We start from the raw sequence: 20,763 nt of genomic DNA, 5'->3' as shown, positions 1-20,763 counted from the left end.
ATGTCTCCATTTAAAAGAAAGAAGTAGTTCTTGTGGACAAGTAACGTAGTCTTAAAGTGTTTTCAATATGATATTGCTTAAATATGAACAAGCTTAATATCAGTTATAAGCTTTATTCATCATATAACTCTTTTGTTTCTTTTTTATTTCACCATATGATGGGGGTATAAATGTTTAGCTTACTTATATTGTCCTTGCCCCCCAACCCCGAGTCAGAGCTTCAAGCATGTCCATCCCCCAGACGGTGTGCACTGCACTCATTATATATGTTTATACCCATCCCCTCCTCCTCTCTCCCATCTGCCTGACGCCCGATGAATGTTATTTCTATATGTGCTCTTAGGTGTTCATCAGTTAAAACCAACTTGATGGTGAGTACATGTGGTGCTTATTTTTCCATTCTTGGGATGCTTCACTTATATAACTACAAATCCAAAATAAATTTATAGAATAAATATAAAAATTATCAAAAGTCAACAATATTCACTTGAAATGGAATTTGCACAATGAGTGATATATTGTAACTATATTCTCACTGGCCACATGCCTATGATACTGACTGGAATGTAGAACTCAGTAGGATTGAACACTTCTTATGGTTTTAGTCTTCAAAATGAAATAATTCATTTTTAAACTTGTTGAAACTCTAAAATATAAGGTGATAAAGCAAGAGATATTTTCTCATTATAACAGTTATATGTTCCTTTACTATTTCTTTTTTCCTAATTAGAGATTTAATTTCTTCTTTTAAATGTTATTTTTTCCATTCCTGCTTTGTGTATAGTTGATATTCTCAGAGAAATGAGTTATACAGATGATATACTAGGGAAATACTGTTTTATTCTTAAATTGGATGTAACTGATTATCTTAGTGTCTGGTAAATTGACTGCAATAAAGAAGAGAAATTTCTAATTTTTCTAACAATGAAACATCAGTGAAACAAATATTATGTTTTACATATATATGTGTATATATATTGCACATATATAAAATGTTCAGATGCATTTTGATATAATATACTATTATTTTAGCCATGTCTAATTTGTGGGGTTATAGCTTTCAATTGTTATTATTGTTTAAAACTTCTGTCCAAATGTGGGTATTTTATTATTTTAATGAACATTATTTTTTATGAAATCATATTAAACTGGCTAACAGTAGCTTTATCTAATTTAAAATTTTACAATGATATAAGATAAATATTTCTATAAAATAATTCTATATGTTTTGAAGTATTGATAAAACTCAAAGCACTTCAACAACTGAACAATAAAAATAAAAACAATTTACAAACAATAGTAAAAAATTCGAACAGATTTTTCACAAAAGGAAATTTATGAAAGGTCAGTACACAAATAAAAAGATGCTCAAAGTCACTAGTCAACAAGAAAATTTAAATTAAAACTACAATTGATGCCATTATACACTCTCCAGAATGACTAAAATTAAAAAGACCAAGAATAGCAAATACTGTCAAAGATGTAGAGCAACTGGAAATTTCATCCATTGCTCTTGTGTTGGGAATGTAAAATTATACATCTATTTTGGAAAAAGTTTTGGTAGTTTCCTATTTTAAAAAAAGTATCCACACTATGAACCAGCAATCCACTCCTAGTAATTACCCAAGAGGAATGAAAATAAATATACAGCCACAAAAAAACTAGTGCAAGCATTCATAAGAGTCCCAGCCAGTTTCCATCAATAGGAAAATGAACTTAAAGAGAGAAAAAATACATAGTATATCAAGTTAGGGAAAAACTATTGAGCGATAAAAAGGAATACACTCTACTGATAACCAAAATAACAGACAAATGTCAATAATCTTATTCTGAATGAAAGAAGCATTACCCAAATCTGCTTATATGATATAATCCCGTTTATGTGAAACTGTAAAACAGAAAAAAACTATACTATGGTAAAAAAATATCAGAACATTGGTGGCCTCAGAGGGAATGGAAGGGGAGATCAACATGGAAGAGGCCAGAAGGAACTTTTTCAGGGGATGATGGCATTCTATATTTTGACATGTCAATATATTAATGTGTTTTTCTTAAATGGGCATATTTGTCAAAACTTAGAGAATATTCACATAAGATCTGGGCTTTCCCATTGTATAGAATGGGATCCATTGATTCAATACAAAATGATTCAATGTAATACCAATCAAAATCCCAAGAAGTTATTTTTTGGATACCAATAAATGGATTCTAAGTTTATATGGAGAGACAAAAACCCCAGGAAAGTCAATTCAATATTGAAGGAGAAGAACAAGGTCAGAGACTGGCAATACTCAACTTCAGGATTTACTATAAAGTTGCAGTCTAGACTGTCTGGTATTGGTGATAGAGTAGACAAATAGATCAATGGACTATAGCAGAGAGTCCAGAAAAAGATCCACATAAATAAAACCAACGGATCTTTGATAAAGATGCCAAGGCAATACAATGGAGCAAAGATAGTTCTTTAAACAAATGTTCTCTGGAACAACTGGACATCCGTGTGTGTTGAGCCTAAGAATACTGAGTCATAGAAATGCCCCCTGTATTTCTGGAGACAAGATTTGATTTCAGAAGTTACATAAGACTTTGCCTTAAAGAAAAAAGAAATGTGTTAGTTCAAAAGCTGCCTCGTCTCAGGAGGGCGTCTCCTTGGTCAGTAAAAGCTGCACTTCAAAGAGACAGCTATAAACTAGGCCTATGGTTCTCACCTGTTTTGAAAGACAAGGCAGGCCTCTTCCTAGAGCCATGGGTTGCTGGAGCTGGCAAGGACCCCCGGAGATGAGAGCTGATCAGAGAGATATGCTAATGCCCAAGCCGGGCCCAGAAGGAGCCATGCGGTTAAAGTAATTAACACAAAGCACAGCTCATGTTGACTTATGAAATCATCTTTGTCTCCAAGAACACAATCACCGGAGCCAAGATGTCTCTGTTTTTTGCTAAAGTAATAGCCTTGTCAGAAAACTTAGAAGTTTGCCCCAAGAAGATTTTACAACTCATTGTTCCCCTAGTTAGAGTTAGTTAAAGGATCCGTAGTAGCCTTTTAGAAGACTTTGACCCTGAAGCAAACTGCCTGTTAGTATGTGAATCCCGTTGCCCTTGGCAACGGGAGCCTGTCCCTACCCTATATAATACCTGTGTGGATATTAAGTTTTGGAGATATTTCTAGCGGGAGGAAATATCCCCATCCGGATACCCTGCTTTTATCTATTTTCATAAATTTTACTTTATAAACTATATCTTTGGCTCTGTGTATTATTATTATTATTTCTGTTTCCTACTATTTTTTCATCCTTTGCGATGACCCCTGCCTGAGAGACCTGATCGGAAGAAAAAACCTCTTTGCGGGGAGCGAAGCTAACTCCCCGCACGTGTGCAAGGAAATGAATCTATACACAGATGTTAAATCAGTCGCAAAAATTAAAAATTAAAAATTAAAGTGGATCATAGACTAAATGCAAAAAACAAACTATAAAACTAGAAGATAATATAGAAGATCTTATTTTTAAAAATTTTTATTGAAACAATGACTGTAAAAATATTGAGAGTACATGTGATATTTTGATAATGCATATGATGTGTAAAAATCAAATCAGAGTACTTGGGATATTATCAACTCAAACATTTATTATTTCTTTGTGTTGGAAACATTCCAAATATCCTATTCTAGGTATTTTGAAATATACAATAAATTACTGCTAACTATAGTCATCCTACTGTACTATCAAACACTAGAATTTATTCCTTCTAACTGTATTTTGCATCTGTTAACTAACTTCTCTTCATAGCCCTCTTCCCCTTATTGTCTTCATGAATCCAAGGTATTTAAGTAAAGGAGAAAAAATAAAACTTAAAATATCTTAAACTGTATAAAATGTCCGATTATAGTATGAGGATAATGTTGAAAGCAGAATTAAATTTGAAATTCTCAGCGTTATTTTAAATGAATTATTCATAGTTTGTGTTGTTAGAATAGGAAAAAAATTGCAATAAGAGAGGTACATCTATTATGGCAAAATAGATATACAATAAATTTATGATCTACAAAAAAGTAACAGGAGATAATATAGATAATATTTGGTATGGTGATGACTTTTTAAACACAACACTAAAGGTATGATCCATGAAAGAAATAATTTATAAGCTGGACTTCATTAAAATTAAAAAAAAAAAAATCTCTGCTTTGCAAAAGATACTCTCAAGAGAATGAAAAGAAAAGCTACAGTCTGGGAGAAAATATTTACAAAAGACATATCTGACAAAGGACTGTTATGCAAATTATACCATGAACTTTAGAAATTCAGCAAAAAGAAAACTAACAACCCAATTGTAAAATGAACAAAAGAGCTAAGCAAGCACAATCACCAAAGAAGATATGTAATTGGCAAGATACATATGAAAATATATTAAACATCATATGTGATTATGGAATTGTAAATTAAAACCACAACACTACACACCCATTTGGATGGACAAAATTCAAAACACTGACAAGATCAAATACTGTTAAGGATAGGGGAGCAACAGGAACTATCATTCATTGCTGGTAGAAATGCAAAATTGTACAACCAGTTTAAGACAGTTTGGCAGTTTTGTACAAAAGTAAACATATTCTTGCCATACAATCCAGCAATCACTCTCAAAGGAGTTAAAAACTTATGTCCACAGAAAAACCTGCACAGGGATATTTATAGCAGCGTTATTCATAATTGCCAAAATTTGTAACAACCAAGATGCCCCTTAGTCGTGAATGTATAAATAAACTATGGCACATTCGGACAATGGAATATTATTTAGTACTAAAAAGAAATGAGCTATCAAGCTATGAAAATACACGGAGGAACCTTCAATGCAAACTTCTGACAGCTTGTTGAAACTAGATATTTATTGTTGGGTGTTTGTACCAGTTGGTTGTATAATGATTGACAGACCCATCTTTGAAGGGTGCCCTTGGTTTAACTCACACAGCTGATACATGCACAATCCCCTTCAGACAGTCTGGTGGCTAGTTCGATGTCTTTAAGTGTGTCTTTCTTGTACTTAGTCCAGCAAATATACTTAGTCGGCCCCATTTATTTATTTGTAGACTACTTCTTAACAAGTAAATTTTGCACTGGCTCTCCATAAAGGACAGTCCCCTTGTTGTACATTTAAATAAGGTTTTGAATTGTGTTTTCAATCATTTGAGATGTTTGCTTCATCAAAAGTCATAGGGAAAATCAAGCTATTTATTTAAGAACTCAATTTGAACTGCTTTGTTCAGTACTTCATGTGTAGTAGGCATTTAATTAATACTTGCTGAAATGATGACTGAATGTACTTTTTTGTTGGTAAAAGGAATACTTGAAGTTTTGTATTATAAAAAAGAACATCTGGGTTCTAATCTCAGCTGAACAGTACCTGGCTGTGTCACTTTCAACAAAAAACATTGCCTCTCAGGCCCTCACTTTTCACAGCTGTATTATATTTTTTTGAAGTGGATTGAATATTTTCTACTATCTTATAGCTCTAAAAATGCTATGTCTCAGCTCGTACACAGAGGTGCTAATACATAAAATAAAGCATAAGTAACATTATTTAAAAATAATACTCTTTCAGTTGTGATTGATACATAAAAGTGTTTTTATCTCATAAATATGCTGAATGCCAAGCTCATACATCAGGATATTTCCTGCCATTTATAATATAGAACTTTGCTAATTGACGTCACAAAATAATTTTCAATAACAAAATAGGCACAAAACAAGTTATAATTTACACATTGAAATTTGACTCAAATGCCAACTTCCTGATATATCAGTATCTATGATTAGCATCTGCTCTTAACTCATACCCTCTTTCCTACATATACATGTTTAGAGTATCCACATTGAAACCTGTTAAAAACAGCCATGTCTATATTTTTTGAATGGGTGGTAGCACAAAGTACTTAATTAATGTAGATTTGGAAGTGTTAATAGTTTCTTTTTCTTCAGCAAACCAGTATAATCTAGCACTATCATTTCCACAAAAGTAGTGAGAATAAACAATATCTAATGGCAACACTTTGGAAGTCTTCCAAAATAAATGAGCAACAATGACAACCTGTTTCACTTCAACTTTGTCCTAATATTCTTATCCTTCTTTATCAGCAAAAGAATCAATGATTATTCCTGGACACAAGCATAAAGCCATGTTAATTTTCCACTGTCAAGACAATTAAATACATATATGCAGTTGGATAAGAGAAAGCATCTTAAGTCAGGACACTTGAAAATCCATATTTGAATGATAGAAAACATCATATGTACCCAAGGCTGGCACATAGGTTGAGTGCTCTGGCATATTGACAAGCTTGGTTCTAACGTAATACATGAATTTGACTACTTTGTTGTATTTGTGTTGAATAGATGTAAATAGACTGCTAATGCATGACATTTCTAGCATTTCAAAACTTCACATTTTCAAAGGAAAGCAGTTCTATTTTTTCAGGTGATAGCTAATTTTAAAGCTTTAAGCAAAATATTTTAATGTAGGGTCGTAGAGGTGGAAAGGAGCGTCTTTTCTGCATACCACCTACAGATCTATCATAATAGTGCTGCTTTAGAATTCAGTCTCAGAAAGATCAAAAGACAATTTTTTTGTAGCAGGCCCTTATCATGAGAATTTTAGAAGCCAGATATATCCCTTCATTTACTTCTTTTAGTTAAGCAAAGCGATTCAGTCCACTGAATGCTAATTTTCTCCAGATTGGCAAATAAACCTTGTTTCAAAGGAATAAAATGCAAAGAACACATCCAAAAGTCAACGAAACTTTTTATTTTCTTAAAGTTCTTGAAAGGACAAAGTCACCCAGGTAAAAGGTAGACTTAAACTATAACCATGTACCTGGTTTTCAGATTAACTTTGCCCACATAGCGTTTAGTTTTGGACTTAGACAAGTTTAAGTAGCAGTGGCAATTTTGACCTGTATGTTACAGGTAGTATTCCCAATGTCTATCGAGGACAATTCTCTAAGGGTTTCTTGTGTTTCTGCAAATCTTGTGAGGAAAGTGATGGCCACTTGCTCCAGACTGTCTGTTCAAGGATGTTTGTATAGCAAATAGTCTTAAAACATACATAATATTTTCCTCTGGAGCAAAAGGCAACTGTGTTTACAGCCTTATAAGATAGAAATTCTATCTCCATTCAGAACAAAGGGTAGGGATACTTACTGCCCAGTATAATAGAGACAGTGTCTCCCTCTGATGCAAAGAATAGATATGCTGTGGCCCCTGAAACATCTGGAGTCCTTTAAGTCACAGGTCTTCTTGTGTAACATATTATGTGTTGTGTACTAGTCTAACCTGGCTGTTGTGCATTGCCCTGTGGACAGTGGGCTCAGGGAACTAGGTTAAATGATGATATTCTGGCTACTGCTCTTGCTGTGAACAATAAACTGTCCTTTGTCTCTAACCCAGAAATCTTGTGTCTTCTGTCACTCACTATTCATGAAATTCTACGATGCAGTCTAACTTATTAGCTTTGAAAGATGGTAAAAATCTCAGACCTTTCATAATTCTTGATAACATTTAGAGTCACTCCCTGGAACAAAGCTTGCTCACATTTTTCCTTGCCCTACTAGTTTTTGAAAGGTGAAAAGATGGCAGAGGAACTCAGAAAAAAATATGCCTTGTCAACAGAGTCATCACTGTAAAGCAGAGAGTTCCTTTCAGGTATTTGGCATATGGAAATACCATTGATTGGAAATCAAGCAGGTTGCGGGGGAGGAGGGGATGGGTTAATTCACACCTAAGGGATACAACGCATACTATCTGGGCGATGGACACACTTAATGACTTTGACTCATATGATACAAAAGCAATTTATGTAACCAAAACATTTGTACCCCTGGAACACTCTGAAATTTTTTAAAAAAGAAAAAAAAATAACATTAAGAAAGCATCTTGTCTACCAGTAATCCAAGTGGATGGTATTTCTAATGAAAATTTCTTTTTATATTTTATCTTTTTTCACCTTTATTGAGATATAATTGACAAAAAAGAAGTATATATATTTAAGGTGTACCATTTGATATTTTGATATTCCTATACATTGTGAAATGATCATCACTATCAATTAACATATCCATCACCTCACACATTTATCATTTTCTTTCTTTTTGTGTGCTTGTGTGTGGTGAGAACACTTACGATCTACTCTTATCAACATTCAAGTATACAATGCAGTGTTGTCAACTGTGGTTACCTTACTGTATATTAGATCTCCAGAACTTATTCATCTTGCATAACTGAACCTTTCACAGATATCTTTGTGTTTCGATTTTTGCTTAGGCTCTTAAATGACTAAGTAAACATTTTTGTTACAATTCATGAGATTTCTTCAATCCATTCTTCTCATTTGTGAAGAATATGTAACTATTATGTGCACTTTGATCTTATTAACCTAGGACTCCAATTTTTAAATTATTCTTCAATAGTTTTTGCACAATCACAAAAATGGGAATAGGATGGTGTCAGTAAATACTGGGTTTTCATTAGTTAAAAAAAAATTCAAACACATTCTTATTTTCAAACCCAATTTATTTGATTAGAAAAAAGTTCTGAGTTTTGTCAATAATATTCAGACTTTATGATAGATATGTAATAAGCATATTACTTGGTATATTTCTTAACATTTAATTAACAAATTCTTTAACCCATACTCTTTTAACTCCCTCACTCCTAACATTTTTACTCTCAGATAGTGACCTAAATTGCTTCCTGACGTCTACAAAATACATTAACATTTTAAAGGGCTTTCCCTTGAATATGCTGCAAGCAATCAGATATTTCAGTAGGGAAAGCACTATTTTTTCTCAGCCAGAAAATAATGCTCCTGGGTTTGCCTGAAGGTTCATAGCCTCTAAGCAGTCACCATTTTGATGTTTTCTTTAATGTTGCTCTCTTTCCCTAGAGTTCTCCCCTGCTGCTCGTCACCTAGCCACATCTATCACTCTTTTAATACAAAAGTCAAAAAAAAAAAAAAACACAAATGACTTTTTTTAATCATACTGTACTACAGTGAATATTAACACTCTCAGGAATTATTAAAGGATTCCTACCCCTTGCCCCATTTGCACAGAAACTATCCACACAGATAAACACATTTTGATTTAGAAAGTAAAGAAACCATAAGTCAATTTCCATTTGCAGGGGTAGCTCTGCACTATAAAGCAGGCGATAGATTCTCTGGTCAGATAGCAATAAAAGCATTTTAAGGGCTTTAAGTGGTCCCACTAGGTATACTCAGAGAAAGCTCCTCTGTCCTCATAAGATCTTCCCTCAAGCCTGACTTTGATTATCTTCTTTGGAAAACAATATAGTAGTGTGATCAGTGTTGCAGATAAGAAAAAGAGTTGTAAGACACGTACTGACGCTAAGAGGATTTACAGGCAACCAACTGGGGTACATGTTAATATGCTGAAGTATTAGTACAGAAATATAATGGGAGAGTAAATTGTGATGGGAAATTACATCCAAGCAAGAAGTAGTAAGAAGAAAGAAATACTAGAGAAATCATAATAAGAATAATAAGAAAAGGCCAAGAATAGATATGAAACAGGCAACCAAGAAGATATAGAAAAAGAAGTACAGGATTTGTGGTTAGGTGATGTGTTAAGTTCTAGTTCTATCCTTATTGGTGAAGATAGGCTAGAGTTATAATTAGATAGCAAACAACTTCCAAATCTCGATGATTTAAAACAACAAAGGTTTTTACTTCATTTTTTGTTCTATGACAATCTCTAATCTCCAGGGCGTTTTATATTATACATCATAGGCATTTAGACACTTTGGATGATTAAGCAGGCACCACCCTGAACAGATGCTGTTTTCTGTGCTGGAGGAAGAAGAGAGTTCTAGAAGATTTTACAGTTGTGATTGAACATTCAGCCCAGATGTATTCCACAGCACTTCTGCTCCTAACTCATTGGCTACAACTAGACACATGGTCTCATCCAACCACAAAGGAACTAAGACATGTAACCTAATCTTACCGTCATGTGACCAGAAACTGGGGAGAACAGGAAATACATGGCACACAGGCCACATTACTAGACAAAGTACTCATTCTGTAACCTACATTAAGTTATTTAGACTGTATTTCTAAATCCTGCTATAATCACACCTAATGGGTACGGTGTGCACCGACTGAGGGATGGACATGCTTGAAGCTTTGACTTGGGTGGGGCAAAGGCAATATGTGTAACCTAAACATTTGTACCCCCGTAATGTGCTGAAATAGAAAAAAATTTAAAAAATTAAAAGAGAAACTGTAAAAAAATAAAAAATAAATTAAAAAAATAAATCCTACTACTTAACTTTATAGCTATGTGACATTAAAAATTATTAAACACCTGTGAATTTCAGATTCTTCATCTATAAAAGATCAATAATACCACTTTCCCCATGGGAATATTCATATAATGAAATGATCTAATGTATAGAATAAAGCTAACAGTATTTGCTATATGGTAAATGACCAGTGACACTGTTAAGTCTAATTCTGGATGGGTGCTCTGAGTACCCCAATTATAAAGATGGCTCAAAACTTAGGGTGCCTCCGGGAACTGTTACACAAATGCTCATGGCCAGTGGTAATTACTACACTCTGCTCATCACCCAGATTCCTGGTCACAGACCTGCAATTACAGTGGTCAGTGTGGCTTCCTAGTGACACTCCTTCCTCCTTCTTCATTGGGAGATTGGACTAAACCAGGGCTACAAAAACCATTAGAAGACATTCATTTCAGAAATGGATGTGGAGATACTGTGGTTGTGCTTATGGAGGGGCAATCTGGAAAAGCATTAGCTATTTCTCCTTGAGGTCCGGCCACATTGCTTTACTATCATCAACTTGTATTTGTTTGTTTGTTTTGTTTTCCCCCATCTATGGTCTACCTTTGCTTTTACCTGCCTTTCATTGATCTCATTGATTCTGCCTGTTGTCCTCTCCTGTCCTTGGGAAAGTTACTTTAGTTTTTTGAGTTGTAATATTGTCATTTGAATAAACAGGAATTATCTGCATTCCGGTATTATTTTATGAGTAAATTATAACAATTAATGTATATGAAAGCATCTAGCACAATATAAGTATGCAATATTTAAATTAAAATAACAATAAATAAAAGAACCACTTTTGAGATTTAGATTTGGTAATTGTATTTTACAATTCTAGAGTGCTAATGAATTCCTGCATACGATGTTCTAGAAATGTTTGTTGGATAAACAAATTGGGCAAAACACATGATCAGCTCCCTCAGAGACATATCTGTGAACTATAATTAAGATTTCTATAATTAGTATGATAAGTTTATGTGTTATTCATATTTATCTCAAGATACATGCAAAATTTTCAATCACATTTATGTGTATCTATAGTTGCACATGATATAAATAAGGATGCATATATTTATATCTACAATATTTCAATCTAATCTGACAAGGGTATCACATTTCACATTTTGATACCAATATTGGATTTATTATACAGTTGGCACACAAATATTTGGAAAAAAATGAGTTCTATACATACATTTGTTCAAATTCAAAGTGCCTCAACCTTTCTGGGAAAAATGTACAAAATGGCTAATCATACCTGAATATCTATTGTGTCTATTATTTATTTTGTACTTTTCTAGTCAATAAGTAATATTTAATCCAAAGGGAAAATCTCCTCATGCATTGTCTTATAAAAATATAAATATTTATATTTTTTGTAATTTAAATAAAACTAGATAGATTTAAAATAACAAATAAAAGAAAATTAACTTGTATAATGCTATTAAAATAATTTATTTTTATAATTTGAAGTATTGCTCTATTGATTTTATTCTGAGAAATAATAGGAAAGGAAATTTTACTTTATTACTAATTGTATAAATAGAAATAAACATGTGTGTATATATATGTATATATATGATACATATATCACCTTGTTTTCTACCTATTCTAGTCATCTGATGGAATAATTAATTCCACATATACTTATTGTTTACCATGTGCCAAATACTGTTCTAGGTGCTGGGGCAAGATGAAAAGTAGATCATCCTAATGGAAGGAAACACCCAAAAACCAATAAGTAAGTGAAATATGTGTCTTGACAAATGGTGATAAGCTCTGTGGATGAAAAGAAATCATAGAAATAAATAGGGAATGTTTATGACTATTCCATTTTCACTCATGTTTTGGGAGGGCCTCACCAATAAAGAGGCTTATAAATATAATGGGGATGGGAATCAATGGGAAAAGGGTGACCAGGAATTTCCAGGATCCTGACAGTGACTGATACAAACAAAAATAAAGGCCATAGTACAGTTTTCCTGATCTTGGAGAAGGGAAGGAAGTTCCTAAGGCCGGGAATGAGGTTTGATTCTGAGTGGAAAGTATCTGGTGGAGATTTCACAGGCACTTGCAAAACATGGGGTCCCTCTTTAGTCCTGTCAAATATCCACTTTCTCACACACACAGACACATACACACACATTCACTAAATGCTTTTTATAGTTTAATCTCACCTCTGTTCAAAGCTCTTTGAAAGTTAGGTATTGCCACGACAATTCTGTGCCTATATGCTTTTACATACCAACAATTATATATTATTTTTAACTCTTTAAAGGTAAAGACACACAAAAATGGAAAAGATTGGAAAGCGACTTAAATGATCTTTAGTGGGTATTAGTGCCTCTCAATCAGGTTTAAATGATTGTGTTATTTATTTTCTTTAAAGTTTTGTTAATCTCATGGTAATAGTTTTTCTTTAGCATCCAAATGTAATTCAGAATAGTTTATAACTGTACACACTGAAGCATGAAAACCTGTGCTATTATATTTAGCAGGGGAACAATCAGAAAAGCATAGTCACATATTCGATTTTTCTGTCATTGATTCAATTAAACAGCATCTAGTATGTTGTGGCACCAGGAATGTATCGATGAGAAAGGCACATTTCCCCACCTCAAGACACATAACTTAGGGCAGACAAGCTGCACAGAATAAATAAATATTCACTGGGTATGTAACAGTGTGAGCCAAATTGTTCTATTAGCAACGTGTTCTGAGAGCATTCATAAAGGAGTTACTATTTCTAAACATTGTATGGAGATAAACTGATTATTAGTCCATGAGGTAGAGGATAGCACTGATAGTTGCAAGGCAGTAGAACAAGGCCAATTCTCCAATTGGATTTATCCAGACTAGACACTTTAAAAACTTACTTACTTTCACATGTGGCTGAATTTTTACAATGATTTTTGACATTGAAGTATATTTTCACATATTTCTTTTTTTTTGCTGGTATCAAACCTATCTTTCATGTTATTCCTGGCCAGTTAATATATTTAATAAATGTATGCAATTAGAAAATCCCTGACTTACTTTTTTGTCTATAAAATGAAAATAGATACATCTACATATTCTTTTGAAGATTAAATAAAATAGTACACTTAAGAGCTTAGCCTAGTATTGGGCACATAAAAATCCCAGTAAAGGTTAGCTACTATTTTATCAAAGCATTTGATATTTATGAAAGAATTTCAGCAAAAATATATGCAATGTAAATACATGTATTGACTATAAGGGAGAAAATCAGTATTTGTTTATTTTAAAAGTCTTTTCTGAAGTGAAGGCAAGTAGATAAGAAATTTTATAAATCTGTAGTTTTCTCTCATAATTAACATCATTTTTTTCTACTTTCTATGCAAATCAAAAATGTATTGTAAACTTTTATTCAATTAAAAAAAGGTTATTTGAGTACACTATTTGCACTATCATGGACTGTTATTAAAATAAAACCACTAGCTTAATTTTTTTGTAAATATTTAATCCTATAATTTATAGTACACCTAATTATCAGTTTATTTTATACTTGAAAATATTTCACACTGAAAGTAAAGTATTTGTCCAACATTGGACACCCCAAAGTTATCATTTTTGATGAAATTAAAATTTACAATAATTGCTATGAAAATGAATCCTTTGCCAATCTATATATCTGCAGATGGTTTAACCATCTTTTTGTTTACCTTTATGGCAAATTCTAGAGCATAACTCTTTGCTTTTTAATTTAAAATCTTCAATTTTGAAATTAATATGGAAATTCTAGAAATTACCTGTTTGATTAGGTGTTAATATATTTACTTATTTTTATAAATCTATTATTATTACTTAATAGAAATTTTAATATTTTTAAATGGCCCATCTCTATTCTTTATTAAGAAGTATTTAGTTCCCCAAATTATAAATTTCCAAATTTATTTCTAGTTCATGTTTTAAAAAGTGCATTTTTTAAATATGTAAACTACTAAAAGCATATTCTGAAATATGTGCTCCTAAATGAATAATACACCAGACAACTAATAGTTTAGTTTATAATTTGTAGGCACTATAAGCAGATTCAGAATGTTGACTGTACCTTATGTCGCAATCTTATTAGAGGCTGATAGGATTTAAGGCCATATCCCACTTCTTTAGTTGGCCTTCCTTCTGACTCCAGAAAAATGAATCCAAGAACCAAAACAGCTGACCAGCACTTAAACATCCTTATTGCTTTTCACCTGTCAAAATTAAAATTGCAAATAATCAGAGAAAATGCATTACCTATTGAAGAAATATATCAAGAAATATTCAATATTACATATAAATCTTCACTGATTTAATCAAAACCTGCTGGCAGCTGCCAATTGACAAAATAGGTAAGCACCTCCAAATATCCTTTTGATCATAACAAATACCAATTTTTTAAATTCAGCCTTCCTTACAAAACATGAAATAAGAAGAAATATAGGGGGCCGGGCGCGGTGGCTCACGCCTGTAACCCCAGCACTCTGGGAGGCCGAGGCGGACGGATCGTTTGAGCTCAGGAGTTCGAGACCAGCCTGAGCAAGAGCAAGACCCCCGTCTCTACTAAACATAGAAAGAAATTATACGGACAGCTAAAAATATATATAGAAAAATTAGCCGGGCATGGTGGCACATGTCTGTAGTCCCAGCTACTTGGGAGGCTGAGGCAGGAGGATTGCCTGAGCCCAGGAGTCTGAGGTTGCTGTGAGCAAGGCTGACGCCACAGCACTCTAGCCTGGGCGACAGAGTAAGACTCTGTCTCAAAAAAAAAAAAAAAAGAAGAAGAAATATAGGGTCTGATAAAATGTACTGAGGAAAAATTAATAAAAAGTTGAAAGAAGAGAAAAAAGAAAATATTAAATTATAGCTAATTTTCTATACAGAATACAATTACCAAAATATTTATAAATCTAGAACTTTTATTCAAGTATGTTTAATGGATAAATGTTAACAAATCCACAGTTATTATAACTCACTGGGAAAGACTGATGAGAGATTAATAAAGATGATAATCTATTATAGGTACTTAATAAATAAATTGAGTACAACAGAAGTTATGCAGATAAATATTGTTAATGCATTTTTCCAGTATTCAAAATAACATTTTCTAGAAAATTGCTTTACAAGTGCTTTAAACTAAATATTTATGACTCTTTCTGCTGCTCTTTGTTTTTAGATACACCGTAGAATTCAACTATATTTTACTTTACCACTTTCACCAACACTCCTCCTTCCCTGCTCTGACAATGGAGGAACTTTGTTTCCTCCTGTCTTAGCCAATCTGTATATCTGACTTTGTGAGCAATGTAACCAATCCCACTCTTTACTATATTTTAAATTCCTCTTTCAATTATTTTCTTCCATCTTTAGACATGCAGAAACGCCTATATTTTAAGGTAATTTCTCTTCTCTACCTTCTGAATTTTCTGAAAGCATTGTATATATCATTCTATCCTTTTTTTTTTTTACCTTAGTCCACTTTACTCATGTTTCTGACTCTATCATGCCATCAGAGCAACTTTCAACTCTCATAAATAACCAGTAGCATCCCTGTCACCCCAATCGGTGAGCATTTCTAATCCCTTTCTTACATGACATCTGCTGGCCATTTTTTTTTCTCACAAAATTGTCACTCTATTTGGTATCTCTGATACTTTGCTCTTTCTGTAGAATTTGTGAACACTTCTCAGTCCTTTTGTAGGTTCATCTATTCCTTTGTTTTGCCATTAAAAATTGCTGTTTATCAAATCTCATTGCTAGACACTTACCATCCTAGTTCATTCACTCAGCCTAGGTTATTTTAACATTGTCTATAGTTTTAATTATATATATTACATCTTGTTCAATCTCTACATTGATGTAGTTTGGCCTATTTATCAGCTCTACCCTCAAGTTTCAAAAACAACTTTTCATACTATGTCTGCACCCACATAAAGCCACACTGTCCTATATTTTCATTCATCCATTTACCCAAGCCAGAAACAAAGAAACATCATTGACATTTTCCTCCCCTTAGTCTTCATATTAAACCCATAACTAAACTGTGTTAGATCTACATTCTAAACATATCTCCAAAACTTCAGTTCTTCTTTATATATGCTGTTACCACTCTAGTTTAAGCCATTAGCACCACTTTTCAATGAAATTGCCCCAATCATATCCTTTCTAGCCTTCCACATTTATGCACATGCATTGAATTTCATTCTCCACACAAGAGCCTGAGTGATCATGTTACTGTGCTTATGAATACCTTTAACAGATTTACATGTACCGTTAAGATCAAAAACAAAATAAATGACCTAGCTTACAAGTTCCCACAGAGTCAGGGCTCTGCCTGTCTCTCTCTCCCTATATATATCTTCTCTAGTCAAACTAAACTTCGTTCAGTTCTTCGAAATTATTTTGTCCATTTCTGCTATAAGGTTTTTGTAAGCTATTTCCTCTGCCCCATTTCCCCCCATTTATCTCCCAAAGATCTACACATGTCAGATTTCTTTCTCAGGAATCCCTTCCCACAACAGCAGCTTGAGTTACTTGTCTTAGGTATTCATTCTCATAAATCAGTTTTCCTTCATTTCAGAGCATCTGCTTGTAATTAGACATCATTCATATGATTATTTGAAAAAATGTTGGTCTTCCGCACTAAATTTTATATATATTTAAGACATTAGTTCACCAAATTTGGAGAAGATATGTATATCTTCTCCAAACTTTGTGAATGTAGGAATTTGGGGTTTTTTATTTGTTTGCTTTTGTTTTTGATTTTTTTCAGCATTATATCACCTAGATCTAACCTGACATCTGTTAGACACTTAATAAATGAATGCATAAAGGAATGTCATTCTGCATTCAAGGATAAAAGAAAGATCGTGTTTCCCTGCATTCTGAAAATATTGAATACAATTCCTATTTCTACTACTGCTGCAGAGCATCTGAAAACTAACCTGAGAAAACTAAATATTTTCATTTGCAATCCATCTTTTTTCTGTCATTTTGATGTATAGTCTAATCCTTTCCTCAGAGGTAAATATTTGTTTATAATACAACTGGATGGAATACATTAAATCCAAGACAGAGCCCAAGAATAAAGCCAAAGGACTACCTCAAGTGAAGTTTTATTTTCTACAAGACTCTGAACACTTATGCTGCTTCTACTGTCATACAAGACACAGGAAAAAAGAGGCATGAAAATAACCCTGTCCCATCATGACTCTGGGAATAGGTAAAGTCATAACCTTCCTAAAAGTGCTCATTACAGGTTTCTCTTCGTTTGTCCTCCCTCTCCTTTCTCTCTCCTTTCCACCCCACTCCTTCTCTTTCTCTGTGTGTATACACACAAACATACATACACTCATACACACACACACACATATATTTACAGGTATATACCACATGGTTATAAATATTTCATCCACTATAAAATATAGAATTAACAATTAATTAATAGGTTGCCAAAACTCTTATAAATTTTCCATGAGCAAATTCCATATATAAATACTTAGACCAACATTCTCCTGAAATATTTTCTCCACCAAAAGGCAGTGAGCTAGAAATATCTACCTTACCTTTCAATAAAAGTCAATAAAAATAAGTCAGCGTGTAAATCTTGGGGAAGTATATGCAACTTACTTGTGCTATTTTAATCTACATCTCTTATGTTATTAATAATGATTAATAGTCCTTTTAATTGATAGTCCTATGATTTTCAAGTCTAAAATCTCTCAATAATACGAAGTTATACAAAAATTTAAAAAAAAATGTTTTACCTCAGCAAAAGTTATCATACAAATGGAATGATTTATTTGGTATCATAGTACATAAAGCTAACCAGAACTAATATTAAAAGTCAAATAATATTTTTTTCCTTAGGAGAACTAAGATTACAGCTAGGCATTTGAGCTCAGCTGTGCAGAGTTAACAGCTAAAACACAAGACAACAAGATTTGCTTCTGTGTTTATTGTTGTGTGCGTCTGAATAGCTACCTTTGAATTTTCTCTTCATTGAAATATTACTAAGAAAAATAACTGAATCCAATTATATAGTTACCAAACAGCAACCGAAAAAAAATATGGCTTTTCTTATGCTCAGAAAATAATTATCATCTTTTTATTTCTCTTCAGTTACAGAATTTGAAGATGTCATTATTACATTTTCAAAAGTTCACTCATCCACAGAAGGTATTCTGGAAATTGTCTGTAAATCAGCAGTAATTGATCCCATGATATACTCATTTGTGATCTCACTTTCTCAGTATAGTAACCTCTGACAACTTGTTAGATTTGCATAATTAATTGGCAGTTTGTTGACAGCTCTCTAACAACACTGAAAGCAGGTGACTAAAACAAACCAGCTGGAACAGATGGTGCAATAATGATCCTGTGCCTTTTCCTTGTAACCTCCACGTTTACATGGAATCCTCAGAAAACAATCTCATTATTAACTTAAAGAAAACAAAATTCATATGTGTCTAAAAAGTATCTGCCTAACTTTAGATTTAACAACGTCAAACTCTAAAATGGTAAGAGGAATGGACAGAGATTTCACTTCTTCACAAAATAATATTTTTCTTTGAAAAAAGCCAGTTTTCTTTTCACCACGTGGCATGACATGCTGCTCATGGGGGTAGGATTTAAAATTGTTACATTATTTCGTAGATTTAAATTTAAGGGATCTTGATTTGTTTCCATATTCTCCCGAATCTCGCTTCTAATCACTTGGAGAAACAAACTAAGACTGTTAAAGTGTTGCTTTAAGAACAAAATGCAATATTGGAGACGAAAAAGCAAACTGTCCTATCATGCCTATGAATGAAAAGAGCGTCAAGATGAAGGAAAACCTCCAACATTATCAAATGTTGCAGAGAAGTCAAGTATCCTAAGGGCTTTACCTGGAATACCCTCAACTGCTTCTAACTCCATGCTGGAAAACTCCTCACTCCACGCTGGAAGTTAATTATACTAAAAGTTTTTTCAGAGGTAGCTTCAACCGCATTCTTTGTGAGATGTTCTCTGACAAGGAAACACAGGCTTTGCTGCGCTTTGCTGCACTTTGCTGCGCTTTGCTGTAATTTTTGCATATCTCCCTTATGTGATCTTACCTTGCACTGTGGTTATTGATTTCATAAAAGCTACCACCCTTACATAGATAGAAGAAAGTTCACTAAACTGGTGCTACCACAATCTGGCAAATTTAACTTTTCCACATACCTCTCCCTGCTCTGCTCTATAGCAGGAAAGAGGCCTAAATGATCACTAGTGGTTTTTTCCCCTTTCTGGCATCCTAGAATTCTATGAGCCAGAGAAACCGAATTCTAAACTGCCTTGTGTCTTACCACATAACATAAGCAAAACCAATTACCCAACTTGGGCCCCATCTGTAAGAAGGCATTCATGACCCTATATAGTCTAGCACGTGTTCCAGATTATTCTTTCTGAGGAGGAATTTATCAAATTGGAGATGATGGGGGAAGAACTGGTGTGAGACAGCAAATTACAATTTCTTTTTTGAGATGCCTTTTGGTAGTCCAAATAGAGATATTAAGTAGGTATTGGAATATAGAAACCCAGAGTTTAGCAAAGAGATACGGGCTAGAGATATCTGTTTGGGGTTCTTAGCATTTACAAATCATCCAATCTAGGTATCAGATATGACGATGTTAGAGAGAAGAGGTCCAAAGACTAAGCACTCAGTCAGGCATAGTTGAAATAGAAGGTTATAGGCTTATAAGAGGTAGAGAAAAATGAGAATAGTGAAATGGTAATTTTGGGGGAAAAAAAGATGGAAAACTTCATTGGAATGGAATGACTGGAAGCCACAGCTTTTATTATTATGTGGCATCCTGTATGTTTATTGTCTTACTTATGTATTCTCTGTATTCAAACATAAAGTTAACTCTACAAAGACAGGACTTTGTTAATCATTTGTGGGAATTAACACAGTGACTGCCACATACACACACACACACTCATACACACATACACACACTCGCCAAAAAAATCAGAAAGTTTTTCTTGGGGCCACAGTGTTTTATTATGAAAACAGAATAAAAATTTCAAGTGTAATTTAAAGGTAAATGTAAATAGAAAAATGAAATTTATTGACTTCTATTCATTTAATCCATATTTTTAGAATTAAGTTGTCAATCAATATTAATTGTAACAATAAGAACATCAACAAGATTTTATATATGCTTTATGCCGCCCTGGGGTCAAAACTACAGTGAGTTAAATACAACTCTCATGGCAGTTAATGTGTTAGAGCAGTACCTGGCCCGTAGTATAAGCTCAGTAAATATTTTTGGATAAATAAAAGACTGAATAAACTAATGTTGATAACTAATTTGAAATAGTAGGTAGACATTACATGATTCTTAATATTCTTTACATAATGGAATGTTCATTCAAATTG

General features: G+C 33.2%; 1 protein-coding gene across 3 annotated transcripts in view; it reads right to left on the bottom strand.

Annotated features, from left to right (window-relative positions):
- FSTL5 (follistatin like 5) overlaps positions 1 to 20,763 on the bottom strand; it is a 633,702-nt gene that overhangs the window by 567,834 nt on the left and 45,105 nt on the right. For all 3 annotated transcript variants that reach the window (XM_045552739.1, XM_045552740.1, XM_045552741.1), the window contains exon 2: positions 14,428 to 14,569. In XM_045552739.1, coding sequence (XP_045408695.1) covers positions 14,428 to 14,553 — 126 coding nt within the window. In that variant the 5' untranslated portion in view covers positions 14,554 to 14,569. The remainder of the gene's footprint in view (positions 1 to 14,427; positions 14,570 to 20,763) is intronic.

This window comes from Lemur catta, chromosome 5, assembly GCF_020740605.2.
Source record: "Lemur catta isolate mLemCat1 chromosome 5, mLemCat1.pri, whole genome shotgun sequence".
Lineage (NCBI taxonomy): Eukaryota > Metazoa > Chordata > Mammalia > Primates > Lemuridae > Lemur > Lemur catta.
This window is presented reverse-complemented; position numbering and strand designations above follow the sequence as displayed.